Source organism: Bubalus kerabau, chromosome 17 (assembly GCF_029407905.1).
Source record: "Bubalus kerabau isolate K-KA32 ecotype Philippines breed swamp buffalo chromosome 17, PCC_UOA_SB_1v2, whole genome shotgun sequence".
Classification (NCBI taxonomy): Eukaryota; Metazoa; Chordata; class Mammalia; order Artiodactyla; family Bovidae; genus Bubalus; species Bubalus kerabau.
The window spans coordinates 51,322,647-51,350,615 of record NC_073640.1 but is presented as its reverse complement, the minus strand read 5'-3'; the positions used below and the strand labels follow the sequence as shown (position 1 = coordinate 51,350,615).

The window sequence follows — 27,969 nt, the reverse complement described above, 5'->3', positions numbered from 1 at the left end:
GGAACAGTGCCTGGCAGGTAGTAAATCCTATATAAGTGTTCTCTCTTGTGTTATTAAAATGATTTTGTGTGACTTCTTAGCATCATTTGACAATGTTGACTTTTCCCTTTTTAAGAGTCTCTCAACTCTCACCAATATTTCCCACTCTCCTGGTTTTCCTACTCCTCTCTTGAACTTCCTTTCTGCCTCTTTTGTAAGTTCTTCTCTTTGGTTGAGGGGTCATTGCTCATCATATGGGACTATGTTAATTAGAAAAAGAAGTCCCCCCTGAAAAAAAAGAAAAAGAAGTCCCCTTTGGGCATATTCAGCCCTGAACTTCAGCTCCAAGTTGTTTCCACCCTGCCCTCCAGGCAACCCTTATGCAGGTCCCTACCTGCATAATTATACATCATCATCCTGGCTGACTAGTTTGTTGATAGCTCCCATTCTCCCAACTTTCTGCCTTTCTAATATAAGCCCAGTTTTGTTCAAGTATTTACCAGCCTGCAAACTAAAACCTCAGTCCCTGGTGGCAGGGGGAATCCTGAGGAATTCAAGCTAATCATAGTGATGCCATGATCACTCTGGCCGATGATTGACTCAGGAGCCAATTTTGGTCAATGATTGGGAAGAGGAAGTCTGCTGGGAGACACTGGGAAAAGGTTTCCTTCTTTCCAAAGAGGCACCATGGGAAGACACACCCCTTTCCCTCTTCTTGCACTAAAAATTAACATGTCTTTCTGTGATGCCTGGACCTGTGGCAGCCACTTTGTGGCCATGAGGAGAGCCCATGTGGGAGCCAAGCCTTTAGCTGAGGGTAATAGAGCAGAGAGACAGGGAATCAAGAACACAAGACCCTGTTGGAGTTGTGAACTGTATCATACCCAGAGATCTCTCCAACTTGGGTGATATACAATATACAACCATCTCACTGCTTCAGTCAGTGCCAGTCAGGATTGTGTTACTTGCAACCCAAATCCTTCCTTACTGATATATACCCTATGGCTGATTTCTCAAGGCTGGTCTTCTCTTCATTCCCACCCAGGGCTTTCAATACCCACCTTGATAGTCTTGGTTTCCTCATCTGTCTGCAGCCTCAACCACCCCCTAAGTCCTTGCTCCGAGGGTCCTGTGACTTCCTGCTTTCTTCTCCTGGGTGTCCCTTTAGCCCTTCACAGCCACCATTCCAAACAAGCCTCAACATCTCCCTACAAATTTGTTTTCTCACAGGTCCCCAACCTCGGGGGCAGCTGAGCATTGTTGGACCTTCCCCTGGCCTTGTCCCTCCCAAGTCTGTAAGCCTTATGGCCCGTCCACCTGGTCTTCTGAGCATACCTTGACTTGCCCCCTCCTCCCCTTCTCTCAGCCTCACCCAGTCCCATTGTCTCCTGCTTCATTCCTGCCCCAGCCTCCCCTAGGCACCCAGCCTCCCCCCCGCCACCCCACAAACACACAGCAGCAAAAGCCCAAATCTAACCATGGCCCTCTCCTGCTCAAATCCCTTCCATGGCTCTCTAGTGCCCTCAAGAAAGAAGCCAAGTTCCCAAGATGGTCATTTAAGGACACTTACAATGTGCCCACATCCAATGATAATACTACATTATCTTCCTCATGTGTAAAGTACCCAGAACAGGGCCTAGCCAAAGAGATCATCCCAGAATAACATGGCAGGCTCTGTGAAACCATCTTTTGAACTATCATTATTGCCATTTTACTGATGAAGAAACTGAGGAAATAGGGGCAAAATGACCACCCAAAGACACAGGCAGGACACCGCTGAGTTGGGTTTGAGCCCAGACAGGCTGGCTCCAGCTGGAGAAGGGCATGGCAACCCACTCCAATATCCTTGCCTGGAGAATCCCATGGACAGGAGAGCCTGGTGAGCTACAGTCCATGGGGTTGCAAAGAGTCGGACACAACTGAGCGACTAACACAGACACAAGCTGGCTCCAGAGCCCAGGGGACATAATGTAATTAGTTCTTGGTAAACAGGAACAGCTGTTACGATGGTGTCTCACTAAAAGCAGTACCTTCCATACTGGACTAGGATCCCGTCTCAGCTTCCTGGAAGACTCTATTATGCAGGCCTACCCCAGGCATATCCAAATATGTCTAGCTCCCTGGACACACTGGAGGAAAATGAGTCAGGTACACCTTCTTCCCCAGACTGACTACTCTTCAGATTTCAGGTCTGAGTGCAGTTGCCCCTTCCTCCAGGAAGCCCTCCCTGACCTTCCCGGCTGGATTGGGTACATTCCCTATGCTTCCTCTACCCCAGCCCTGACCACTCTGCACCTTCCCCTGCCCCCACTAATGAAGTCCTGCCTGTTATGAATTGTCACTGTATGGGAGACAGGACAGCAAGCCCCATGAGAGCAGGGCCCAGAGCATCTGGAACACTGTGGTGGCCCCAGCGCTGCCCAGCATGGATTGGCACAGAGGAGGGAGTTTTGAATGAGGGAATATATTCTTCCCACTTGACCCAAGAGGTGAATCAAGGCTCAGAGGGGGCCAGTCACTGGCCCGAGGTGAAGTGATCAATCTAGCACCTGAAATGAGGTCTGAGCCCAGAGTCTGGGAGAATCAGCAGGTGATGAGTGGCTACTTGGGTGAAAGAGGCAGATGGCACAAGGCAAAGACTGAGAAATATAAAGTCAGTGAGAAAGTCAGGGAAGCAGAGTGTGCGGGGAGGCGGGAGGAGGGGCAGGGGAAACAAGGCAGTGCTGCTTCCTGGATCTGGGCGGCGCTCAGGCCGGTCAGACAAAGGGCAGACAGTGGAGGCAGGGCCTCAGGAACACCAGGGTGTGCTTGTAGACAGGCCAGTCCATCGGTTCCAGTCCCGAGGGCCCCTCAGCCGCAGGCCTGGTCTGCAGCTGACCTGACACTTGCCCCAGCTACCTGGGGATGGAGGCGTAGTCCACGTGCGAGCCGGCGGTGAGCTGCTGGTGTGGCTCGGGCTCGGGGCTCAGGATGTCCACCTGGTCATCTTCCTCTGTGAAGCTGGTGGGGCACGGAGTGGGCAGCAGGATGAGCTCTGTGAGGCCGTGAAGGTCAGACACGCGGCGGAAAGTCTGCACCAAGAGCACCATGGCGACCAGGCCCAGGAAGAGGTAGACTGCAGAGATGGCGGAGAGGCGATGAGTGGACCCAGACCGCCCACATCATGGCCATGGGGCTACGGGATCCCCCAGGATGGGGTTGTGATTCTCAATGTCCCATCCCTCCGGGATGGGGCCAGGTTACCCTCACACCAGCCCTCAGTCCCCAGCCAGCCTAACCCCACTCACCTGTGACTAACAACTTGTAGACGGCCCGGTAGGGCTGGCCGGGGGCCTCTCCCGGCACGTAATCACCCAGGCCGATGGTGGACAGAGAGATGAAGCAGAAGTAGAAGGCATCCAGGAAGCTCCAGGCCTCCTCAAGGTGGGCAAAGATGGCGGCTGGCACCAGGAAGCAGACGGTCACCGTGACCCCCAGCAGGATGGCCAGGTGCCAGCGGGCTGCCTTCCGGGGGGTGCAGCCCCAGCGCTGGCTCACCCAGGACAGGGGCGTGTGGGTGAGCAGTAGCGACAGGCGCTGGGCCGAGGCGGTCAGCAGCAGCATGGTGACTGGGACGCCCAGGAGCGCAAAGGCGATGGAGAAGGCCTTGCCCCCGTCGGTCAGTGGCGTCGTGTACCCGTAGCCTGCGGGAGTCAGGGGGAAATCCTTCGGCCCACTCGGCATCCACTCTGGAGTCTGTGATTACCCTAAACTGAAGACTAATTTCAGCCTCAAAGCCACCCCTCCCAGACTCTCTTATCTCCGGTGATGACACCTCCACCCTCCCCACGGCTCAGGCTGAGAGCCTGGTGTCATCCTCGGCTCCCTTGTCACTCACATCCACTCTGTTGTCTCAACCTTTGCACAGAGCCCAAACCTACCCACTTTCCCCCTCACTCCACCCCAAGGCTTCATCCTGGTCCTGTCTACTGGCAGCCTCCTCCCTGGTCTCCCTTCTGCCCCCATGCAGCCAGAGGGACCCTGTGAACACAGGAGTCAGGTCATGTCCCTCCCCTGCTCAGGGCCCTCTTGTGGCTCCATCTCAGGTCAAAGTGCTTTGTCTGGTAACCCATGGACACCACACAATCCAACAGGGCAGCGCACGCCCTGCAGGGGGTGCAGGTTCTCTCAGGGGTCCGGGAAGAGCCCCCATACTGCAAGGCAACTAAGCCTCTGCGCAACTGCTGGCGCCCACATGCCCTAGAGCCCATGTTCCACAATGAGAAGCCTACACACCGCAACTAGAGAGTAGCCCCCACTCTCCTCAACTAAAGGAAACCCACGTGCAGCAACGAAGACCCAGGGCAGCCAGAAATAAAACAATTTTTAAATGGGTGTGACAAGCCCCACCGTGCTCTTGGAGGACTGTGGAAAAACAGGAAGGTCAGTATGGGTGTGAGTTCTGCAAATAGAAATACGACAAAGGGGAATTCAGGTGTTGGTGAAACTGGCTCACTTTGGCAATGCGTAATTTCCCAAATAAATCAGACCAAAGGGTCAGAGATATGACTGGGGTGGTAAGGGGTCTGATTCATGTTGACAGTAAAATGTCTTGCCCAAAAGACCACAGATCCAGCCTTGTGGTGCATAAGAAAGTGTGAAAGCATTGCCCATACGAGCAGACTTTCCCCTGAGCCCATCTTCCACACAAAAGGATCCCTGACTCTGACTTTTTTTAAATCAACAACAAAAAAGTATTTATTTGACCGAGCCAGGTCTTCTTAATTGAAGCATGTGGGATCTAATTCCCTGACCAGGAATTGAACCCGGGCCCCCTGCATTGAGAACGTGGAGTCTTAGCCACTGGACCACAGGGAAGTCTCCCCCTGGCTTTTATATAGTCAAAGGATTTGAAAGCAGGGGCTCAGGAGATACCTGCACAGCCATGTTCATAGCAGCATTCTTCACAATAGTCAGAAGGTGGAAACAACCCTTGTGGCCACCGATGGGTGAATGAATCAACAAAATATAAGTGCAAACAATGTAATATTATTCAGCCTTTGAAGGAAGGAAATTCTGATACATGCTACAACATGGATAAATCTTGAGGATATTATGCTAAGTGAAAGAAGCCAGTTGCAAAAAGACAAAGCCTCTGCAATTCCATTTATATGTGGCACTTAGTGTAGTCAAAATCATAGAGACGGGGGACTTCCCTGGTGGTCCACTGTCTAAAACTCTGTGCTCCCAATCCAGGGGGCCTGGATTTGATCCCCGGTCAGGAAACTAGATCCCACATGTCGCAACTAAAGATTCTGCAGACAGCAACTAAGATCTGGTTACAGCCAAATAAATGAATTAATTTTTAAAAATAATAAAATAAACATTAAAAAAATCACAGAGACAGAAAGTAGAACAATGGTTACCAGGAGTCGAGGAAAGGGCAAGTGTAGAGTTAGCATATACAAGGGTATAGATTCAGTTTTGCAAGATCCAAAGAGTTCTGGCGACTTCCCTGGGGGTCCAGTGGTTAAGAATCCACCTTCCAATGCGGGGGATGTGGGTTCAACCCCTGGTCCCGCTGAGGAACTAAGATCCCACATGCCTCGGGGCAATTAAGTCTGTGTACCACAACTAAAGAGAAGCCCCTACACCACAACAAAGACCTGATGCAGCCTAAATACATAAATAAATATTAAAAAATAAAAGTAAAAAGAGTTCTGGAAATGGGTGCTGGCACTGGTTGTACAACAGTATGAATATACCTAATACCACTGAACTGTACACTTAAAAATGGTTAAGATAGTAAATTTTATGTGTATTTCGCCCCAGTTAAAAAAAAAAAAAAAAACTAGGGAAAAATAAAGGATCCTCTAGATCTTGCTGGATATGTGGCTACCAGGAATAAAGACATTCCCTCTTCCAGTGCAGCTAGATGTGGTCTGGAATAATTTATGGCCAAGGAGATATAGATGAAAGAAGCAAGTAACTTCAGAAAGTGTCCTTAAAGATAGGGAGACGCCTATCTCCCTTCTTTACTCCCTCCTCCTGCTGACTGGATCACAGATAGGAAGGCTGGAGCTGAGCAGCCATCTGGGACCATGAGATGAACTTGGGAATAGAAACCGCGCCTGGCCTGAGAGTTATATTGGAACCTGAGGGTCTCTGACCATGCAGCACCAATCTGGTCTTGGACTGACTCCCTTGAACATGAGCAAGAAATAAACGCCCATTGTATTTAAGCAACTGTTATTTGAGGTTTATCACTTATGGCTCCAAGCTTCATTAATACAAGGATTTTGATGGAGAAACTCTAGCAGCCTGGCTGAAAGGACAGGTTTGCAAATGACATGAAATTCTTATAAACAGAAAAAATCAGAGTTAGAATAGAGTTGGGGGCGGGCGGGCTTCCCTGGTGGTCCAGGAACTAAGACTCTGGACTCCAAATGCAGAAGGCTGGGGTTCGATGCTTGGTCAGGGAACTAGATTCCATATGCCACAACCAGGAGTTTGCATGCTGCAAAGAAGATCGAAGATCCCTGTGCCCCAACTTTGACCTGGGGCAGCCAAAAAGATAAACAAATCTTTTTGAAAAACTAGTGAATATTTAAAAAAGAAAGAAAGAAGAATAGAATGTGGGCTATGAGCCTCAACTTGCTACTTCCAAGAGTTAAGTCCAAAGCAGTGCTTTGTTATTTGGTCCCTGAGTGATATTGGCCAAGTGACTTCTCTCTGAGCCTGTTTCCTCAGAGTACTTGAAAATGGCCTCATAAATGATCCCTTCCTTGAGTACAGGTTGGGACAGGGCACCTAGCACAGTCATGGAAAGAGTCAGCAAGACTGTGATGCTCGCTCCCTCTCCGCATTCCCAGTTCCAAGTGGGCTGACTCCTCCAGCCCTGGCCTCAACCGCAGCAAGGCTGCCTGAACCAGCTCCAGGCCTCAGATCTTTCTCAGAAGACTAGGGCCTGTGACAAGCCCAGGAACGCTGTGGGAGAGGCCTCTCTGAATGTTGTCGGGTTTTCATTTCTCTAGATATATTCAGGGCTCCCAGCTTCACCAACAGCACTAATGATAAATGAGGCTCTGTCAAGCTCGGTTATTATTACTGGCATGTCTCATGGACACAGCCTTCCTGCTTGACCAAGCTTGAGTCAGGCCCCTCTGAGTTCTCTTCATGACTAAGCCCGGTTTTAGCAGGAATCCTAATTTAAGAATCTGTCTGCAATGTGGGCGATGTAGGTTCAATCCCTGGGTCAGGAAGATCCCCTGGTGAAGGGAATGGCTACCCACTGCAGTATTTGTGCCTGGAGAATTCCATGGACAGAGGAGCCTGACGGGCTACAGTCTATGGGATCGCAAAGAGTTGGACGCAACAATGACACTAAGTTTATTTAGGGAGAATCCCCCATACTTGACATCTGATCAAATTTCTCATTATCCACCACTTGTATTGAAGTCCCTGGTGGTCTTTAACAAGAATCCTGTTAAGCCAATTTAGCAAGAATCCCCTTAGCATCCATGTCGCCTCTTGGTACTTTTCCATCCACTAGTCCCCTCCTTCTGCTCTCAGCTCTAAATCCCCAGCTATCTTTGCTATACTCTGAATTGAGGTCAATCTCTCTCCCCTATTGCAATAACTTACCATTTTTAAGGAATGTCAGAAATTTTTTTACAATATACATGTATCACCCTTCATCATTCATGGACGCCTAAGAAGTAGTGTGGTGCACTGGTTAAGAGCATGGGACTCTGGGGAATTCCTTAGGGGTCCAGTGATTTAAGACTCCATCTTCCAATGCAGGGGACTTGGGTTCGATCCCTGGTGGGGGAACTAAGGTCCCACATGCCACAGGGCAACACACCTCACGTGCCACAACTACTGAGCCTGTGTGCTCTAGAGCCCGTGCTTCCTAACTAGAGACGGTCTAGTGCCCAACAAGAGAAGCCTGCGTGCTGCAACTAGAGAAAGACCACGTGCCACAACAAAGACCCAGTGCATCCAAAATTTAAAAAAAAAATTTTTTTTATTTAAAAAAAGAGCATGGGACTCCGAGGCCTGACAGCCTTGGTTCAAATCTGCACTCTACACTTCCTAGCTGTGTGGCCTTGGGCAAGTTGTCCAACCTCTCTGGGCCTCAGATTCTATTGCTAAGAAATAGGACCACAAACAGCATCTGGCTCACCAGGCTTATTGTGATGAGTGAGTTAAAGTCCATATGTGGTGTGGTTAAGTCTTCTACCAGGTCTTACTATTCCTGTGAAGTAGGGAGTCATTTTGCAGATGACGGAGGACACAGAGGACTAGAGATCAGCAGTGGCTGAACAGGAATCTGAACCTTGCCTGCCTTGAGTTTGGCTTCTTCACCTGTCCTGCCTGGGATGACTTCTCAGAAGGCAGGATCTAGGAGGAGACAGGGAGAGTGAAGCCCCGAAGCAGGTTGGGCAGGCCCAGCCAGCAAGTGGGCAGCGTCTGTGAGATCCAGCCCAGCTACTGTGGCCTGGTTTGCTAGTCCACTTGACAGTGACAAAAGGCCCTCCTGGTGACAAACGGCAAAGGCCACTGTCAGCAGGGATGGGGAGTTAGGCGTGTGAGCTAGCTGAGCCCCAGACCCCTCCCCAGTCCAAATCCTAGCATGCTCAATCGCTAAGCCATGTCCAACTCTTTGCGACCCCATGGACAGTTGCAGCCCTCCAGGCTTCTCTGTCCATGGAATTTTCCAGGCAAGAATACTGGAGTGGGTTGCTATTTCCTTCTCCAGGGGATCTTCCCAACCCTGGGATCGAACCTGCATCTCCTCAGTCTCCTGGATTGGTAAGCAGATGCTTTACCACTTGAGTCTCCTGGGAAGCCAAATCTTAGCAAAGAGGCAAAGAGGAAGTTTGGGGGCTGGGGAGGGGTTGTGGGAGGACCAGCAGAGCCTGACAAACAAAGGGATTTTCCAGGTCTGAGGAGCATTGAGGTGAGGGATTTCCCAGGTAGGCCTGAGGGGTGGGGTGTGTTGGTCCTACTTGAGGCTGTAGGAGTCCAGAGAAGGGGATCTGTGGGGTCCAGTTAGTAATCTGAAGTCAGAGGCCAGTGTCCTGGTTTGAAACAGATCCTGGTTTGGGGCTGGGGTCCTGGGTCCAGAGGAAGAAGAGGGACAGGCACCAGTGGGATTACAAATGGGATTAGGAGGGGGTTGTTCTCAGGTAGAGGGGGCTTCTGAGCCCAAGGATGCCTGAGCCAACATGATGGGGGGAGACAATGCTAAAGGGATGATGGGAGGGGGTGTGTGTCTCATGTCCTGGCTCAGAGTGTCCAGGGTGGAAAGCGGTAATGGTCTTGAGTGAATAGTGGGGAGGGTTCTGGGGTACAAAGAGCCTGGAGCATTTGATGGAGGGAGAGTCCAAACCAGGCTGGGACAGAGTTGGGGCAAAAGGTCCCAGCTGTGGGTCTGGAGGAGACTAAAGGGGTCCCAGGTCCCAAGGAGGTTCCCTTTCTTGGGAAATTCATGGTGGACAGGGGGAGTCCAGGGGCAGGGACAGCAGGTTCAGAGAGTAGAGTCCCTGGGCTGGTACCCTGGTTGGGGGGTGGGTGGATTCTTGTCTCAAGGATAGCATGTGTGACCAGCGTTGGGGTCCCAGGTATTCTGGGGCTCTTATAAGGAGTTATCAGGGACCAGAGATTGGTGACAGTCTCAGCTAAGGTTGTCACATTCAAAGAGGCCCCTATAGAATTCCCTGGTCGTCCAGTGGTTAGAACTCTGAGCTTCCACTGCAGAGGACACAGGTTAAATCCCACATGCTGGGTGGAGAGGTCAAAATAAATAAATAGAGGCCCCCGTGGGAAGTCCCTGGTCTGAAAAACACTAGGGGTTTTTGCTGGAGCTGTTTTGGGACTGGAGGAGTGGAAGTCCTGGGTGAGGACCTTCTGGTTAGAAAGTCAATGGTTCTTCCCGGAAGGTGCTCGAGTTCTCTCCCACACTTCCACAGCTGAGAGCTGCAGAATTGCAGGGGTGTCCCTAATGGAAGGAAAGCCCTGCACTGAGGGCTCCCCCAATACAAAGGAGATGCCAAGAAGGAGTGGGATGTGAAGAGGGGTCCTGTGTCTAGAGTCAGGGCTACCTGCAGGGAAGTATGATAATGGTCAGGAGGAGGGCGGGGGCCCTTGCTGGGGAGTGGTCTAGGTCCAGAGGGGTAGAAGTCTGAGATGGATTCCCTGGGTCTTTGCTGAGGGATCTCTACTGGCAGTAAGGTCTTTAGTGATGGTGCCTGGAGAGGGTCTGGAGATTCAGGGTCCTCACTGGGCCACCAGGGTCAGGAGGAGACTGGGGTAAGGCTTCCGGAAGGACACATCCCAGAAGGATGTATTTGCAGAATCAGCAGACAGTGTTGGAGGGGATGGAGGTCTGAGCCAGAGAGAAGGGCGGAGGTCCTGGGTGGCTAATGGGGAGAGGGTCTCAGGCAGAGGGCCCTGGGTTCTCAAAGGAGGTCTCTGAGGATTGTTCTAGGCCTAGAGGGGACTGGACCCAGGTCTCCAAGGTGGTTAAGGCAGAGGAAGGGAGCCCTAGATGCTTGCCAGAAGGTACTTTGAGGATGGCTCTGGACCCCAAGAGAACTGCGGGACTTCCTACTGGGAGGAAAGGTCTGGATGGGGACTCCCCAAGGTGGAGGATCCCACAAGTGTGGGTCCCTGGTTCTCATCAAGGGGTTTTGAGGGGATCCTGGGCTCAGAGTTAATTGAGAATGATCTGCTGGGATCGGGGTATTTCGTGGTGGCTCTGGGGTCCCTAGGGAGGCGAGGGGGAGCGGGGGGTCCCGGGTCCTCGTGGGCCGGGGGCTCAGGGCGGCGCTCACGTACCTACGGTGGTAACCAGCGTGCTGGCGAAGAAGAGAGCCGAGGCGAAGTCCCAGGCGGGGTCCGAGGCGTTGGCAGACCCGGAGGCATTGGCAAGCGCGGCGCGCCCCAGCCGTCCGGCCGCCAGCACCCGCTCCACGAAGGCGTCCAGGGCGGGGGCGGCCACACACGGGCTACGCCGCAGCAGCTGCTGGCGCAGCATCCGCAGCTCGGCTCGGAGGCGGGCTTCGTGCGGCCCCTCCAGCCGGGCTACCAGCAGCGCGCCCAGCACCAGGTACGCGATGTATGCTGCCAGGGCGCCCGCCAGGAGCGCGCCCCGCCGCATGGCTCAGCCGGCCGGCCCGCGGAGCCCCCCGCCGCCCCGCTGACGTGGCCCCCGCCTCCCGATCGTCCGGCGCCGGGCTTCAGTTCCGGGAGTGCTCGACGCGCTGCCACCAGCGACCCAAAGAGGAAGAAAAGAAAAAAGGGGAGGGGCCGAGGTGGAGGAAACTGAGGCACGCCCCACCGCCAGGTGTGGGCACCGAGGGGGAGGAGCCCAGCGCTCCCGGACCTAGGAGACCGGCAGGGTGCTCCCTCCCCCGAGCGGGCGGCTCCCTATGCCAGAGAGAATCCGAAAACTCCTTTATGCCCGCGGACCGAGGAGTCGCTGCCCGACTGCGCCGCACCCGGGCGCTTGGCTGAGGGGCCAGAGGGACAAACTGAAATCCAGTCCTCCGTCCATTCGTCAAGTCGTGCGTTCTGGAGTGGGAATGCATCCACCTGGAGGGGACGCCACAAAGGGGGACACCACAGGGCCAGGCGTCACCTGTGTCTTCACAGACTGGGGATCCTTGCTGCTGCTGCTGCTAAGTCGCTTCAGTCGTGTCTGACTCTGTGCGACCCCAGAGACAGCAGCCCACCAGGCTCCCCCGTCCCTGGGATTCTCCAGGCAAGAACACTGGAGTGGGTTGCCATTTCCTTCTCCAATGCATGATCCTTAGCTAGTCACTTAAATCTTTGCTCAGCGCCCACTTTGTGCCCGGCCCTTTGCTGGTTGATGCCAGGGAAACAGCAGCGACTAAGGCTGTCCTGGGTCCTGCCCTCAGGGTGCTCCCAGCACTTCAACAGAGTGACAGACCAGAGGATCAGGGGCTGTGATGAGGGAAGCAGAGAGACAGGGGCTGGGAGGGCGATGCCTACAGGACTGTGGAGCCAGGACTCATAACTGAGAGACCAGAACAGTCTTCAAGTTCCCCAGAAAAGGCTCAGACGGTAAAGCATCTTCCTGCAGTGCGAGAGACCTGGGTTCGATCCCTGGGTTGGGAAGATCCCCTGGAGAAGGAAATGGCAACCCACTCCAGTACTCTTGCCTGGAAAATTCCATGGACTGAGGAGCCTGGTAGGCTACAGTCCATGGGGTCGCAAAGAGTCAGACATGACTGAGCAACTTCATAACTTCATACACAGGAGGAAAGGGAAAGCCACAGTGACAGGGTCACTTGCTGACATCCTTCCGGAATACTATCACTCCTCAGAAGTCATTTCTACCATTATCTTTGCCTGAGATAACTGGAGGAACTGAGTGACAGAAAAGGGGAGGCTGAGGGGGAGAAAGAGGAGGAGACAGAGTTAGGCAGGGAGAGACAGAGGGCAGACACAGGAGAAACTAAGGTAACAATTTTCAGGGCTCCTCACTAGCAGGTGTGCCTGTGTGCACTCAGTTGTGGAGGGTCATAGTGGTTTTGGCAAACCAGGGAAACCAGGTTGCAACACAGGAGCATTTTTATGAATATTTGGGGAAATGTCTAAAGATAGTGCTAAAAAAGAAAACCAGAGACCCCCAAATGTGTCACTTGTGCTAAACCCCATGCTACCAACACATTAGTGAAAGTCGCTCAGTGATGTCTGACTCTTTGCGACCCCATGGACTATACAGTCTGTGGAATTCTCTAAGCCAGAATGCTGGAGTAGGTAGCCTTTCCCTTCTCCAGGGGATCTTTCCAACCCAGAGATAGAACCCAGGTCTCCTGCATTGCAGGCAGATTCTTTAAGAGCTGAGCAACCAAAGAAGCCCCATGATACCGAACCTAGATTTTAATATCTGACCTAGTTGCAATTTTGTCCTTCCCTAGGAAGGTAATCTTAATCGGCCAGTTTGGAATTTCCTGGTCAGCACCAGTGAGGTAATCTGTCGTGTGGGACCTCTCCATTTCTACACTCCCCACTCCCACCCCCAACTCCCACCTACAAAGGTAGAAGTATTCTACAAGATAGATACTCACCTTCCCCCCAAAAGAAGGTGACCTGGCCTGAAACAATTCTTTCTTTTCTTTTGTTAATAACTTCCTTGCTTCCTTTCACAAAAACCCTGCGTTTTGTACAACTCCTACAAACTCCCTCCTATTTAATAGATGTGAGGCTGCCTAATTCATAAGTTGTTGAATAAAGCTCGTTAGGTCTTCATATTTTCTCGGTTTAGTTTTGTTTTTCAACAATACACCTCAAGAAAAGACGGTTTCTTTCAACAATACACCTCAAGAAAAGATGGTTCTTCCCATCTAACTTGCTGGATGTCCTTTTGTCACTCTAAATAATCACTTTAATACCGAAAGTCTGGCAAAACTATATAAGCCTTAGAGCCCGCACAACTCCACTTAGCCGCTGGGGAATACAAATGTGTCTCCTCCTGCTCCATACTCTTCTCTGGCTCCCCAGTGCTCTCAGGAGCTAAATTGAGCGCTTTTTACAGAGAACTCCATTTCCCATCGGCCTCTTCGCGCGACACCTACATTTCCCAGCATGCACGACAGCTCCCACTACACGGATTCTTCCCGGCTCCGCCCTCCTGGTCCTGCAGGCCTGACTCTTGCCTTACGTCACCGGCCTCCAAACTCTCCTCTTACCGCCAACTTCTCTAGGCCGCCGTGAGAGGGCGTGGCTTTTGCGCGATCGAGACGCCCATTGGCTGCCGTGTTGCCGGTAGGGCGTGGTTACGGGAGCCGGGCGGGCACATTTCGAACCGTGGCTGGGGCGGCGGCTGCGGCTACGGCGGCGAAAGATGAACCCGGGAGGCTTGGCGGCGGTGGGGACGCCCCGGCAGCGTAAGTGGCGTACGTGGCCGACCGAAGCGATCGGGAGGGCGGGGCGTGGCGGGGCCGCCTCGGCAGTTGGCGAGGTCGCCACAGGTCAGAGTTCACGAGGTCAGGGAGCTACGACGCGTGCACAACGCAGGGATGCCAGGTCGGGTAGGGGGCGCGTTGGGGTCGATTCTGCTTCTCTTTAGGAAATTCCTTTAGAAGAAAACAAGTTTGGGCAAGATATTGTGTGATGTGCAGAAAAACGCGACTTCCATTCATTTGTAGTTAGCCCTGTGGCCGCTCTCCGCCCTTCCGTGGCCTTGCGCGGTTGCCCACGCACCATAGGAAGGCGTTTATAGTCCTATAGCCCTACGTGATCGCAGAGGGCCGTGTTTACTCCTCATTTAAGATTTGAACCTGGATTTACTGTGCTGTTTTCCCGTGTCTCTGCATATCTATCTCTTAGTTCCTCTTCATCTCCAGGAGCGTCCGTGCATCTCATGTATTCATTCAGCGTATCTTGCTTCAACTCACTTGTGCCAGGCACTGTGCTGGTGGAATTTGAATACCCAGTGGTAGCCTACAACTTGACAACTTACAGCGCAGAATTTAGTGGGCAGACAGACACTAAACTCGGGAGTAAACTAGTCAGCAAGATAATTTGGGAAGTAATTAGAACTGTAAAGGGAGTAAATTGGAAATTGATGGGGTAGGGGAGAGTTGAGTAGGCCTCAAGTCATGATGCCTGCATTCCTCCCTTCAACCGTTGTTAAGATACATGGTTGGCCCTCTGGTAGGGGATCTTGGGGACACAGACGTGCCCATCAGTCCTGCTTCCTGTCTTCATGGAGCTACCAGTACAAAGCGGAAGACAGCAACAGTCTAGTGTGATAGAGCTATGTGCAGGCATAGGGCTCAGGGCTGGGATGGGGGAAGCACAGTCAGAGAGCTTATGACTGGGATGGAGGTGTGTGTTAGCCAGATTAGGAAACTTGACCCAGCCCTGCCATGTCAGTGAAGCTTCCTGGAAGAGATACAGCTGATGATGAGGAATGAGAAGGGGATTTGTGATGAGAGGGAAAAGCCTGGGAGGCTTGTGCTGAGTAAACAAGTCGACAAGATAGATTTAGAAATTGTGTTAACTGCTTAAAAGAGAAAAAAGAACCACTGGATATTATGAGAAAGAGCAAGGTAGGGCTAGGGCTTCATATGGAGGATAAGGAAGGTCTCTTGAGAAGGAGTCTTTTGAGCTGAGGCCAGGCGCTCTATTGGCCGGTGTTAATTGTGGGAACGTGTTCTAGGGTGATAGCACTGTCTATTCTAAAGCTTGAGGAGGCGAGGAGCTTGGCCGGGTCAGGGCCCGAGAGGTGGAGGCCCTTGTGGCCGGGTGGAATGAGTCCCAAGAGAGGTAACAAACCAGGGTGGTTGGCAGGGCTGGGTCATGCAGGGCCTCATAGGCATTTGGGTCTTATTCTCAGTACAGTGGGCAATGATCTTAGGCAGAGGGCATGAAATAATCTCTGCTGGGCCTAGGGATGAACAGGGGAACCTGGTAGGACATTTAATTCAGGTGCAAGATGACAAAATCTGAGAAAGGAGGGTAACATTGAGACATGGTGGCTGAGAACCAATGTCAGAGGTAAAGGCCCAGGGGTAGCCAGAGGGCCATGGCAGGATATGGTGGCTAGAGACAGCCCAGGGCATCAGGTGGGTGGCTTTGAAAGCCTGGAGTGTGGTGAGATTGCCCTAGGTAAGAGGCAGAAGACAAGGGTAAGGGTGAAAAATTGGGTCACACAGTTCAGGGAGCTGGAGAGAAACCAGTGACTGAGGGACTGATCGGACCATCAGCTCCATAAAGGCATGAGCTGTTCCCTTTTGTTCACTGCTGTATCCACTTTGCCTGCCAGCAGAGCCTAACACACAGAGGGACTCTGTCGATGTTTGTGGGACTCCAACAGGGGAGAGAAAAAGGTAGTACGGTGTCTCAGAAGCCACGAAAGCGGATACTGAGTCAGAGGTTGGCATTTGTGGCAAGGGCCTCAGTGCTGCCAAGGGCCTTGAGTCCAAGCAGAGAGGAATAACAGCCCCGGCCTGGTGGTGCTGGTACATTTAAGGGACCAGTGAGAGCAGAACCCCAACTGCTAACGTCAGAGGTGGTGACAAAGAGGGAGGAAAGGCTTATGCCAAAGCTTTCAGGAAACCAGCCCTTTGGCCAGAAGTGGGAGAGGGAAAGAGAAGTGGTGCTCAGGGACAAGTGGGCCAGGGCTGGTGCTATTGGCTTTGAGATCGAGGACTTCCCTGGGTCTGTTTTCAGGCTACACATAATGAAGAGGAAGAGTTGAGGGGCTAATAACTGATGACAGGTGATGAGATGGATCACTCTTCTATGGGCCAGGCCAGGGGCTGAGCAGCTTATGAGTGTCACTCTGCCCCAGAGAGTGGACACCTTTCCACCGAGAAGAAAATGGAGGTGCGGAGAAAGCCATGATGTGGATTATTTGACCCCTCTCCCCCATCCCATTGTAATCCTACTGCCCTTTTCCCACCATGGCGCTTGGCACAGAGGAGGCACTCAGTAAATTTGCTGTGGAGGCATTGCTTTGGGTCAGGGTGCTGGAGCCAGAGCGCTGGGTTCAGATCCGCCCTCTTCATATTTCCCATCTCCGTAGACAGCCAGAATCTGGGAAGACAACGTGGATTCCTCCCTCTTCCTTACCCTCCCCCAGCCAAGCACACGTCCCGAAATCCTGCCCTACCTCCAGATTCATCCAGAAGCAGTGACCCCCTTGCCTCCCTCCCAATGCCCACCTCATCCATCTCTCCTACCTGGACCATCTCCTCGCCTCCTTCCTCTCCTCTCCCTGTCCCGGCCTCCCCAGCCTGTTCCCCATATGAAGCAGAGGGACCTTTTGAAAACTTGAGACCCAGCTCTGCTTCATGCTATCTATATGATTTGGGGCAAGGACCTGAACCTCTTTTGGGGCATCCCATCTGTAAAGGAGAAGGCAATGGCAACCCACTCCAGTACTCTTGCCTGAAATATCCCATGGACTGAGGAGCCTGATAGGCTACAGTCCATTGGATCGTGAAGAGTCGGACATGACTGAGCGACTTCACTTTCACCTTTCACTTTCATGCATTGGAGAAGGAAATGGCAACCCACTCCAGTGTTCTTGCCTGGAGTATCCCAGGGACAGAGGAGCCTGGTGGGCTGCTGTCTATGGGGTCGTACAGAGTTGGACACAACTGAAGCGACTTAGCAGCAGCAGCAGCATCTGTAAAATGGGATGATGGTATCACCAGCACAGAATGGGTTGTTGTGAGGATTAAATGAGTTCATCCACAGTGTTTAGAACATGGCCTGATGTGATTTCGGTGGTCAGTTGGGGCTTAATTATTATAATATTTAACAGGCCAACCTGGGATGGAATCCTGCTCTGTCACGCCCTTTGCACAAGTCATTTAGCCTCTCTTTATTTATTTATCTATTTACTTACTTGGCTACGTCAGGTCTTAGTTGCCGCACATGAGATCTAGTTCCCTGACCAGGGATCAAACCCAGGCCCCCCTGCATTGGGAGCACAGAATCTCAGCCACTGGACCACCAGGGAAGTCCCCATTTAGCCTCTCTAAGCCTGAGTTTCCACATCTGTAAAATGGGAATGGCCATTTATTCATTCATCAGGTTTTTGTTTTTTTTTTAAATCAAGTATCTACTCCAACCTTGTTCTAGAGGCTAGGGCTTCAGCCACAAACAAGACAGAGCTCTTTACCTTGGGGAGCTCACATTGGAGTGGGGGAGACAGTGAAACAAGAGAAATTAAACAGCTAGTATGTCAGCTGCTGCTAAGTTCTATAGATACAAATTAAGTGCAGATAGGGAATGGGGGGTGTTACCAAGGGAGATGCAGTTGTCGACAGGATAGTTGGGGAAGGTGCCATGGAGCCAAGACTTCGAAGACAAGAGGGAGTCCTGAGGGTGTCTGAAGCAAGAGCTTCAGAGGAACTGCCAGTGAAGAGGGCCTGAGATGGAAGGTGCCTGGTGTGTTCAGTGAGCAACAAGGCCCCTGCGGTTGGAGCTGAATGACTAAGAGGGAACAGGAAGAGAGACTGTCTGTCTAGAGACTTTGCTTGTAAAGGCTTAGTAAGGATTTGTGCACAGTCAACCCCATACACAGTGGCCGTCACTGTCATCATCATCATCGTTATCTGGAAGGAAGGATGGATGGATGGATGGATGGATGGATGGCAGAGGCCACCCAGACCTGACTAGACAACCCTACGTTCAGTTCGGTTCAGTCGCTCAGTCGTGTCTGACTCTTTGCGACCCCATGGACTGCAGCACGTCAGGCCTCCCTGTCCATCACCAACTCCCGGAGCTTGCTCAAACTCATAGCCATCGAGTTGGTGATGCTATCCAACCATCTCATCCTGTGTCGTCCCCTTCTCCTCCTACCTTCAATCCTTCCCAGCATCAGGATCTTTCCCAATGAGTCAGTTTTTTGCATCAGGTGGCCCAAGTATTGGAGTTTCAGCTTCAGCATCAGTCCTTCAGTGGATATTCAGAACTGATTTCCTTGCAGTCCAAGGGACTCTCAAGAGTCTTCTCCAACACCATAGTTGGTTAGACAACCCATCTGACGTCAAAACCAGTGCCCCACTGTAGCAGGAGCCAGAGGGAGAGCTCCTGACAAATGAATAAGGCTCCTACGCTTCTTCCCCTGCAGCCTCGAAGCGGAGGGTTCCTGTGTCCCAGCCAGGCATGGCTGACCCCCACCAGCTTTTTGATGACACGAGTTCAGCCCAGAACCGGGGCTATGGGGCCCAGCGGGTGCCTGGCGGCCTGGGCTACCCTGCAGCCTCCGCCTCGCCCCAGGGGGCCTTCCTTGCTGATCCTGTGTCCAACATGGCCATGGCCTATGGGAGCAGCCTCGCTGCACAGGGCAAGGAGCTGGTGGATAAGAACGTGAGTGGGCCGGGCTGGTGGGAGGTGGGGGGCAGGCAGGGGTCATGGGGCTGGGGCTTCAGGTTTGAGCTCTGCCTTCCCAGATCGATCGCTTCATCCCTGTCACCAAGCTCAAGTATTACTTCGCTGTGGACACCATGTACGTGGGCAAAAAGCTGGGCCTGCTCGTCTTTCCCTACCTACACCAGGTGAGCACTGGCCCCCCAAGGCACATGATGGGCAGGGGTAGAGGAGACTGAGGAGCAGGCCAGATAGATTGGCCCCGAGAGAGGGCTTGCACGGGGGCAGGCACCCCGCTCCAGGTCCTGCCTGCTCCCCCCACTCTCCCCACAGGACTGGGAGGTGCAGTACCAGCAGGACACGCCGGTGGCCCCCCGCTTTGATGTCAACGCTCCTGACCTCTACATTCCAGGTTTCATCCCACCCACCTCCACCCGGCGACCTCCTCCCTCCGGGCGGGCCTGTCTCGGGCAGACGTTTAGGTGCCCGGAGGTCCCGGTGGTCCTTCTTCTGACCAGTGTCTGTGTGTCTGCCTCCACAGCCATGGCTTTCATCACCTACGTCTTGGTGGCTGGCCTGGCGCTGGGGACCCAGGATAGGTAAGAGAGGCCTGGGGTCAGCTGAGTGGTGTGGGGTTTGCGGTGCGGGGGGGGCAGTCAAAAAGGTCTCTTTGGTTCCCCTGGGTCAGAACAGTCCTACCGTGTAGCCATTTAGCCCAAGACAGAGCCCTCGGTGTACCCTCAGGGTTGCCTTCGCCTCGTTCTTCTTCCCCACCCTGTGGCAGGTGACACCGAATCTAGCCTTCCCCTGGCCTCTCCTAACTAACTGCCCGGCCCCCACACACCCCTGCACCCCAACTACAACAGGAAGGTCTTCTCTGAGAGGTGGGCCTGGCCATGCCAACCCCCCTCCGCCCCCTGCTCAGAAGCTGTCCCCAGACCAAGCCCCAGCTCCGGAGCCTATCACTGCCTGCCTGCAGTCACTCTGTGCCCCTTTCCTTCACTCTGCTGAGCCACTCTGGTCCTCTTTCTGTTTCTGCCAAGGACCTGGGCTGCCTCCCCAGGGTCTTTGCACACCTGGTTCCCTTGGCTGAGGAGTGTGTTCCTCCTCACTCCTCATGTCTCCCCTGTGCTGATACTGCTTCAGGGAAGCCTCCCCACCCTCCAGCCTGGGTCAGGCCCCCACCTCTTGCTCACAGACCCCTGTTCATTACCTTCGTGGCATGGAAAACTGTTGTCATTAGAGCCATGAATTGTTGAGGCTGGGGATATGGCAGAGGTCTCCTTCCCCCATCAGCTCCTTACTCCTTCAAGCCTCAGCTCAAGTGCCCCCTCCTTTCGGACACCCTCCCTCCCCATGGGGTCACACACCTGCCCCGCCCTGTGCTTCCCCACATCCGGCCTGACCTCTCTGGGCTGTCTGTCACTCGGGATGGGATTTCCAGGACAGGGCCCACATCCATCTTGGTCCCTGCCGGGTCTCTAGTGCCCACCCTGCCCCCAGAGGCTGTCCCCCCCTGCTCTGGGAGGGTCTGGGCCAGCCAGCTGGCTGACAGAGCTCGGGCGTCGCAGGTTCTCTCCAGACCTCCTGGGGCTGCAGGCGAGCTCGGCGTTGGCCTGGCTGACAGTGGAGGTGCTGGCCATCCTGCTCAGCCTCTACCTCATCACTGTCAACACAGACCTCAGCACTATCGACCTGGTGGCCTTCCTGGGCTACAAGTATGTTGGGTGAGTACCCCCTCTGCCTCCCCGCTGCCAGCCTCCAGTCCCAGGGCCTCGTCCTCAGACCAGCCTTCCCCCGTCTCCCCACAGGATGATTGGCGGGGTCCTCATGGGCCTGCTCTTTGGGAAGATCGGCTACTACCTGGTGCTGGGCTGGTGCTGTGTGTCCATCTTTGTGTTCATGGTGAGCTGGGGCTCAAGGGAGGGTGGAACTCTGGGCACAGGCCTTCTGGACAGAGTTGGGGGTCCCTCAGGTCATCCGAGCAAGGGATGTCAGGTGGGAGTTTAGACCCATAGCCATACTGGTGACCTGAGGAGTCCTGGAGTGGCTGCCCTAGCCTGGGGGTCCAGAGAGCTTCCCAGAAGAGGGGGTGTCTGGGGGGTTGCTGAAGGGAGAGGAGGGGCCAGCCAGTGGGCTCTCACTCCGCTTTTCTTGTACGATGGGCTTTCCTTCCAGAATTTCCTTTAGGATGAAAAGAGTATAGTGTCCTTGAAGTAGCTTCTCTGAGAGTCCTTCCAGCTGGTATAGAAGGGCTGGTTAGGACCCCTGGGATACACCAGGCCTGGCTTTAACCCCAGGCCTCGCTGGATCCTGTGCAGCTCACTTCCTCTCTTTAAACCTGTTTCCCCTTTTCTGAAAAGGTGGTTGTTGTTTAGTTGCTAAGTCATGCCCAATTCTTTGTGACCCCATGGATTGTATAGCCCGCCACGTTCTTCTGTCCAAGGGATTTCCCAGGCAAAAATACTTGAATGGGTTGCCATTTCCTCCTCCAGGAGATCTTCCTGACCTAGGGAATGAACCTGTCTCCTGCTTGGCAGGCAGATTCTTTACCACTGAGCCACCAGGGAAACCCTTTGTAAACTGGGGTGATAATGATTCCACTTCAGGGTACTGAGAGTATCAGTGTGAGCAAGTGTTAGATGGTTCAGTCGTTCGGTCATGTCTGACTCTTTGTGACCCCATGAACGGCAGCACTCCAGGCTTCCCTGTCCTTCACTGTCTCCCAGCGTTTCTTAAACTCATGCCCATTGAGTCAATGATGCCATCCAAGCATCTCATCCTCTTTCACCCCCTTCTCCCGGGTGACAAGAGGCTAAGCCAGACTTGCCTGTGAGTGGGAGTCTCCAGTGGAGGCGTGGGTCGACAGTGGCCTGCCGCAGGGTCCTGATAGTAGCAGTCCCGGGAGGCGTGTGGCATGCTGGCATAAGTCCTTTTCGAGGAGATCGCCCTTACCCTTACCATAGAGCCTATGCTGCTGCTGCTGCTGCTGCGTCGCTTCAGTCGTGTCCGACTCTGTGCGACCCCATAGACGGCAGCCCACCAGGCTTCCCGTCCCTGGGATTCTCCAGGCAAGAACACTGGAGTGGGGTGCCATTGCCTTCTCCGCATAGAGCCTATAGCCTACCATAAAGACTGCAGACTCTAGGATTGGGCCACTGCAGGCCAAACTACAGGGAGGGAGCACAGCCCCATCCATTGGCAAAAAATTGGATTTAATGATTTTACTGAGCATGGCCCTGCCCACCAGAGCTAGACTCCTGTTTTCCCCACAGCCAGTCCCTCCCATCAGGAAACCTGCACAAGTCTCTTATCTTCATCCATCAGAGGGCAGACAGAATGAAAACCACAATCACAGAAAACTAACCAAAATGATCACATGGATCACAGCCTTGTGTAACTCAGTGAAACTATGAGCCATGCCGTGTAAGGCCAGCCGAGACAGACAGGTCATGGTGGCGGGTTCTGACAAACTGTGGTCCACTGGAGAAGGAAATGGCAAACCACTTCAGCATTCTTGCCGTGAGAACCCCATGAACGTATGAAAAGTGTGAGGAGCAGAGAGCAAAAGCTAGTGAGACTGGTGGGCCAGTTCTGTCCCACAGATAAACTTCAATTTACATGTCATTATTTACAACTTTAGGGGCGGTTTAAACAAAACAACTGGGGAGAAAAAATAGCATTTCTGGTTTGTGTTAAAAAATCATCAAGTGCAGCACAAGCTGATGGTGGCCAAAGGGCCAAGTCTGGCCATCCCCTTGGACCGGGTGTTCACACTGAAGTTCCCCACTTCACCAACTTAAGGCCCTGGCTTGGCAGTTGAGTGTGGAACCCTCACATTTCCTCCCAAGGCCTGGGAGGACAAGGAGGTCCTCCCTGTGTGTTAGGAGATCTAGGAGAAACCCGAGGCTCCCCAGGAGCAGACTTGAGCCCAGCCACTCTATGAAGGGTGGGGAACCTGGAGTCCCGAAGGAGGCCGGGCTCAAGAGTGATCTCCCTCCCCGGTCCAGATCCGGACGCTGAGGCTGAAGATCCTGGCGGAGGCGGCGGCCGAGGGCATCCCGGTGCGTGGGGCGCGGAACCAGCTGCGCATGTACTTGACCATGGCCGTGGCGGCGGCGCAGCCCCTGCTCATGTACTGGCTCACCTTCCACCTGGTGCGGTGAGGGCGGCCCCGCGACGCCTCTCGCAGCTGCTGCTTCCGGCGGCCGCCGCCCCCTCACCCCCACCGGCGATGCCGCCGCAGCTCATCTCCCGGCCACCTGCCGGCCACCGGGGACCCCGCAGCCTGAGCCCCTCCCACCCTCCCCGCCCTCGCCGAGGTGCTGAGATCTCCAGCTGCACAGGCCGCCCCCCAGCAGGGCGGCCACTGTTCCAGAAACAATAAACCGTGACGGACACGGCGTGGCCAGCTTCTCCTTGGCGCGTGGTGTCCAGCAGGGGGCAGGCCCTGCCCGGGAAGGGAGGAGGAGGCCGGGGACCGCACACGGCGCCTCGCAACCAGAAGGCGACCAGGAGGCCGAGCAGAGGTTTAATGAGCCCCACCCAGACCCATCAGTGGGAAGCCTTCTTCTTCCCTTCCTTTTTCTTCTTCTCCTTTTTCACCTTGGGCTTCTTGACCTTGCCTGAGGCGCTCTTGTGTGGCTCCGAGCCGGGCTGTGGGGCCGGGGGCGGTGGGGGTAGGAGGGGAGAGAGGGTTCCGCCTGTGAGTCCTCGGCCCGGTTCCGGGCTGGGGCTCCGCCCTCACTTGGGACGCCGGGCACCCGCTACAGAGGGGGAAGCCTCTTACCTTCGCCTCATTTTCCGAATCACTGGAGCTGCTGCTGGAATCTGAGGTGCTCCCTTGGCCGTGGCCATGGCCGTGGTGATGCTAGTTGGGAGGCCCACCAGTGAGGCGAGGGACCCTTTCACCAGCTCCCATTCCCCCGAAGTCGGAGGTCCCAGACCAAGCAGGGTCCTGGGATCAAAAAGCAATTCCCAGGAATAAGGTGACTTACCTTTAGGTTATCAGCTGACCTGCCCTGAACTTTGGGGGAGCTGTGCTTGGGGTCTCCCACCTTGCCTGCCCCTTGGGGCTTCTTGGAGGTGGACTCCACGGCTGCAGGGAGAAGAGACATTAGATGGGTTGGCGCAGGCACAGAAAATGCCCCCCCTTGGAGGCAGACCCTTGGGATTGATTCTGGCCCTCAAGCTCCCCACCCCACAGCAGCGCACCTGCCGACAGGTCGAACTCCATGGTAGTGAGAGGTGTGTGTGCAGGGCCAGAGCGCTGGAGCAGGGCTGTTAGGGTAGGGGGCGGGCCTTGGGAATGGGCCGTGGGCCAGCCAGGAAGTTCTGAGGAGCCCCACCCAACCTCTGTTCAAAGTCCTTAACCCTGACTCACTGCCCCTCCCCAGCACCGCCCAACTGGTCCTCTCGGAAACGGGGAGGGTGGACGGTTAACTGCTATGCTCCTGCCACCTCACCCACCCTGTGTTGTTCAGTCGCTCAGTCGTGTCCGACTGCGACCCCATGGACTGCAGCAAGCCAGGGTTCTCTGTCCTTCACCTTCTCCTGTAGCTTACTCAAACTCATATCCATTGAGTCGGTATTGCCATCCAACCATCTCGTCCTCTGTCGTCCCCTTCTCCTGCCTTCAATCTTTCCCAGCATCAGGGTCTTTCCAGTGAGTTGACTCTTTGCAACAGGTGGCCAAAGTATTGGAGCTTCAGCTTCAGTATCAGTCCTTCCAGTGAATATTCAGGACTGATTTCCTTTGGGATTGACTGGTTTGATCTCCTTTCAGTCCAAGGGACTTGGGGTTGGGAGAGGAGTATGGGCCGGTGAGGATTTCTGGGGAGGGGACTACCAGCACTGTTGAAAAGTGACAGTGAAGTTGCTCAGCCCTGTCTGACTCTCTGACCCCATGGGCTGCAGCCTACCACGCTCCACCCATGGGATTTTCCAGGCAAGAGTACTGGAGTGGGATGCCATTGCCTTCTCCAGAGGATCTTCCCTACCCAGGGATCAAATCCGGGTCTCCCACCTTGTAGGCAGACCCTTTACTGTCTGAGCCACCAGGGAAATCCAACTAGCTTCCCCTAAAGGGTCAGATGCTTGCACTTGAAGAAATGAGAGAAAGGGTGCCTCCGCATGCTCTCTGTACCATGATAATACTGACACTCCTTGTGTACTTTTGTGCCTGGCAGTGTTCCAAGGGCTTCTTGTACATTAACTCACTATAACATTGCCTCTGGCCTGGTGAGAAGCAGAGTCTGAAAGGAAGAAAAGCATGAACTTGGGAACCAGTCTCATGATTTGAAGTCCATCTTTATTACCTAGTAGTGCTTCCCATGGGCGGAGGAGCCTGGTGGGCTGCAGTCCATGGGGTCGCTAAGAGTCTGACACGACTGAGGCAACGCAGCAGCAGCAGCAGCAGCAGTGCTTCCCAGGTGGCTCAGTGGTAAAGAATCTGTCTGCCATTGCAGGAGATGCAGGTTTAATCCCTGGGTTGGGAAAATCCCCTGGAGTAGGAAATGACAGCCCACTCCAGTATTCTTGCCTGGGAAATCCCATGGACAGAGGAGCCTGGCAGGCTACAGTCCATGGGGTTGCAAAAGAATTGGACACCACTTATCAACTAAACAACAACAGAATGATCTGGGGAAGTTACTTCCCCTCTCTGTGCCTCATCTGTAAATGATAACTACCATATGGCATTGATGTAAGAATCAAATGGATTAGTTTCCTACAACCATGCCTCCACACAGTTACTAGCAGTACTTATAGTGTTTGGTTTTTAAGTAAAAGGTAGGTATGGTGGCTATCCCTATTTTACAGATGAGAAAACTGAGGGACCAGTTAAGATGATGAGGGGCAGGACTTCCCTGTTGGTCCAGTGGTTAAGAATACGCCTACCAATACAAGGGACATGGGTTCAATCTCTGGCCAGAGACCTAAGATCCTGCATGCTACATAGCAACTAAGTCCATGTGCTGCAAATAGAGAAAGTCTCTGTGCCACAGTGAAGACCCAGCACAGCCAAAAAAAGAAAAAGAAAAAAAAAGATGGTGAGGAGCAGAAACATTAATGAACAGATTAGAACTAAGATTCAAACCCAGGCAGTATAGCACAAGTCCAAGTATAGCTCAAGTCCAAGTGTAGCCCTTTGACCTCACCCTGGGGGAGGGAGCACTTAGTAGAAGGGACAGACACAGGAGCCCAGCCTTCCCTCCCCACACTGTGTGGGGCCCAGATTAGGCTCAGGGAGGAGTTGGGGGCCTGAGTCATTTGTTCCAATTGCTGTGAGGCTAGGTGTCCTTGGGAGTCTCTCCAGCCCAGCCCTTCCCCACCCCACCCCCCACCCCCGACCTGGCTGCTGGACCTGCAGAAGTGGTGGGCAGGGCTGGCACTTAGGCTGGGGATAATGACAATATCATTGTCATTGTCATGATATTGCCGTTACCAGCCTTGTGCACTCAGGTCTCTGCTCCAAAGTCCATTCCTTAGAGGAACCTGCCCTGACTGCCAACTCCATGGAGCCTCGTCACTCCGTCCCCTTTCCCCTGGCTGGATGACCAGCATAGACAGCTCTTGCTTCCCACTCTCTGAGATTATCTTTATTCTGATTCCCTCAGCACATAATAAATTTTATAATAAAATTTATTGAGTATCTACTGTGTGTCCAGCACAGTTCAAGTGCTGGGGGCACAGAAGTGAATAAAACCAGCAAAATTTCCAGCCCTATGGAATTGACATTCTAGTGGAGGGGAACATGGCAAAATGTAGAGTATGTTAGAAAAAGCTGGAAATGAAACTGTCCAGCAGCTGGTGAATAGATACACATAATGTGATAGATCCGTTCATACAATGGAATACTATTCAGCAATAAAAAGGAATGAACTCCTGGTATTTATGTAGCAACAGCTACATAAACCTTAAAAACATTATGCTGGGTGAAAGAAGCCAGACACAAGAGACTACATGTCATATGACACCATTCATATGAGTATTCAGAAAAGACAATTACAGAGATAGAAAGTCAATTAGTGGTTGCTGGGAGCTGAGTGTGGTAACAGTGATTAGCTCTAAATTGGTCATGAGGGATCTTACTCGGTGAAGGCGATGAAAATGTTCTAAAACAGATCTATGGTGATAGTTGCACCACTTGGTAAAATTACTAAAAATCCTTGGATATTTGAAATGGGTTTTATGTAACCGATAACAGCTTTATTTTTTTCAAGTAATATGTATTAGGAGAAATACAGTAAGAAAGGGAATTAGGTAATAAGTACATAGTATGTTTGGGAGGCACTGGATTTCAGATGAGTTACCAGGAAAGCCACACTGAAGTATTTTTTGTTAAGATCTGAAGGTCAGAAAATAAGCCACACAAGCACAGGGAAGCATATCTAGGCAGAAGGAATGGCCAGTGCAAAGGCCCTGAGGCCTGTGCGCCTGCAGAGCTGGAGGGAAAGAGGTGGGAGATGAGGACAGATGACAACCGGGACAGGAGGGCTGTGTGGGGGAAATGTCTTGTAAATCAAAGATCTTTGGTCTTTGAGTGAGAAGAGGAGGTGAATGGAGATTGTGGCTTTGCCGACAACCACATGCAGGATATGAGAGGCAGTGTCTGTCTCTCTGTGGGTGGGGGTTTCATTGCTCAGTGCCAAACGGTGTGACTCAGAGTCAGTGCTCCCTATCATTTGGTCAATTAGGCGACCTGCTGCTGGGCAGTGTGGTGTCCACAGGTCCGAGCAAGCCTAGAGTGGCTGTGAGCTCAGTGAATCTTCGCTCTACCCCTTACAGCTCTGTGGACCATTTGGTCAGTCACTGGCCCTCATTGGCCTCCTCTGTCAAATGGAACTTACCTCACAAGGCAAATGGTTTTGCACGGAGCCTGTCTGGGACAAGGTAAACAGATATTTGATAAATGTTAGTGGCTTCTTTGGGTGTTTTTTTTTTTTGGCTACACTGGGTCTTTGTTGCTTTCTCTAGTTGTGGCGAGTGGGGGCTACTCTTGGTTGAGGTGCTTGGGCTTCTTGTGGCGGTGGCTTCTCTTGTTGCAGAGCACGGGCTTTGTGGAGTTGCTCCTTGTCTTGTGGAATCTTCCGGGACCAGGGATCAAACCTCCATTCCCTGCATTATCAGGTCGATTCCTAACCACTTCAC

The 27,969-nt window shown here is 53.1% G+C and overlaps 3 protein-coding genes across 6 annotated transcripts; 1 reads left to right on the top strand and 2 right to left on the bottom strand.

Annotated features, from left to right (window-relative positions):
* Nucleotides 1-1,491: 1,491 nt before the first annotated feature.
* Nucleotides 1,492-11,161, bottom strand: KCNK6 (potassium two pore domain channel subfamily K member 6). The gene is made up of 3 exons (XM_055554338.1): nt 10,801-11,161; nt 3,267-3,662; nt 1,492-3,094 (listed from the first exon to the last, which is right to left on the bottom strand). Exons 1-3 carry the CDS (start codon nt 11,120-11,122, stop codon nt 2,874-2,876), a joined length of 939 nt encoding a protein of 312 aa, XP_055410313.1. The 5' UTR covers nt 11,123-11,161; the 3' UTR covers nt 1,492-2,873.
* A 2,576-nt stretch (nt 11,162-13,737) lies between these two features.
* YIF1B (Yip1 interacting factor homolog B, membrane trafficking protein) lies at nt 13,738-23,222 on the top strand. 4 transcript variants are annotated; one of them, XM_055554335.1, is made up of 8 exons: nt 13,738-13,877; nt 18,581-18,819; nt 18,903-19,007; nt 19,153-19,231; nt 19,361-19,418; nt 20,391-20,546; nt 20,631-20,724; nt 22,830-23,222. In XM_055554335.1, the coding sequence occupies exons 1-8, from the start codon at nt 13,835-13,837 to the stop codon at nt 22,983-22,985; spliced, it is 930 nt and encodes a 309-aa protein (XP_055410310.1). In that variant the 5' UTR covers nt 13,738-13,834; the 3' UTR covers nt 22,986-23,222. The 4 variants fall into 4 exon arrangements, with proteins under 4 accessions (XP_055410310.1, XP_055410312.1, XP_055410309.1 ...); XM_055554334.1 differs by having other exon boundaries at nt 13,764-13,886; XM_055554336.1 differs by lacking the exon at nt 13,738-13,877 and adding an exon at nt 13,998-14,016.
* Nucleotides 23,223-23,336: 114 nt separating this feature from the next.
* On the bottom strand, nt 23,337-24,148 carry C17H19orf33 (chromosome 17 C19orf33 homolog). Its single transcript, XM_055554342.1, has 4 exons — nt 24,034-24,148; nt 23,817-23,917; nt 23,609-23,689; nt 23,337-23,475 (listed from the first exon to the last, which is right to left on the bottom strand). Exons 1-4 carry the CDS (start codon nt 24,053-24,055, stop codon nt 23,374-23,376), a joined length of 306 nt encoding a protein of 101 aa, XP_055410317.1. The 5' UTR covers nt 24,056-24,148; the 3' UTR covers nt 23,337-23,373.
* Nucleotides 24,149-27,969: the final 3,821 nt, after the last annotated feature.

Coding starts and splice junctions, on each gene's coding strand:
- KCNK6 (XM_055554338.1), bottom strand. CDS start 11,122: ATGCGGCGGGGCGCGCTCCTGGCGGGCGCCCTGGCAGCATACATCGCG. Junction 3,663..10,800: donor CACGCTGGTTACCACCGTAG/GTACGTGAGCGC, acceptor TGACTCCCGCAG/GCTACGGGTACACGACGCCA. Junction 3,095..3,266: donor CTACAAGTTGTTAGTCACAG/GTGAGTGGGGTT, acceptor CCATCTCTGCAG/TCTACCTCTTCCTGGGCCTG.
- YIF1B (XM_055554334.1), top strand. CDS start 13,835: ATGAACCCGGGAGGCTTGGCGGCGGTGGGGACGCCCCGGCAGCGTAAG. Junction 13,887..18,580: donor GCCCCGGCAGCGTAAGTGGC/GTACGTGGCCGA, acceptor CTTCCCCTGCAG/CCTCGAAGCGGAGGGTTCCT. Junction 19,232..19,360: donor TCCTGACCTCTACATTCCAG/GTTTCATCCCAC, acceptor CTGCCTCCACAG/CCATGGCTTTCATCACCTAC.
- C17H19orf33 (XM_055554342.1), bottom strand. CDS start 24,055: ATGGAGTTCGACCTGTCGGCAG. Junction 23,690..23,816: donor GGTCAGCTGATAACCTAAAG/GTAAGTCACCTT, acceptor CCTCCCAACTAG/CATCACCACGGCCATGGCCA. Junction 23,476..23,608: donor ATTCGGAAAATGAGGCGAAG/GTAAGAGGCTTC, acceptor CCGGCCCCACAG/CCCGGCTCGGAGCCACACAA.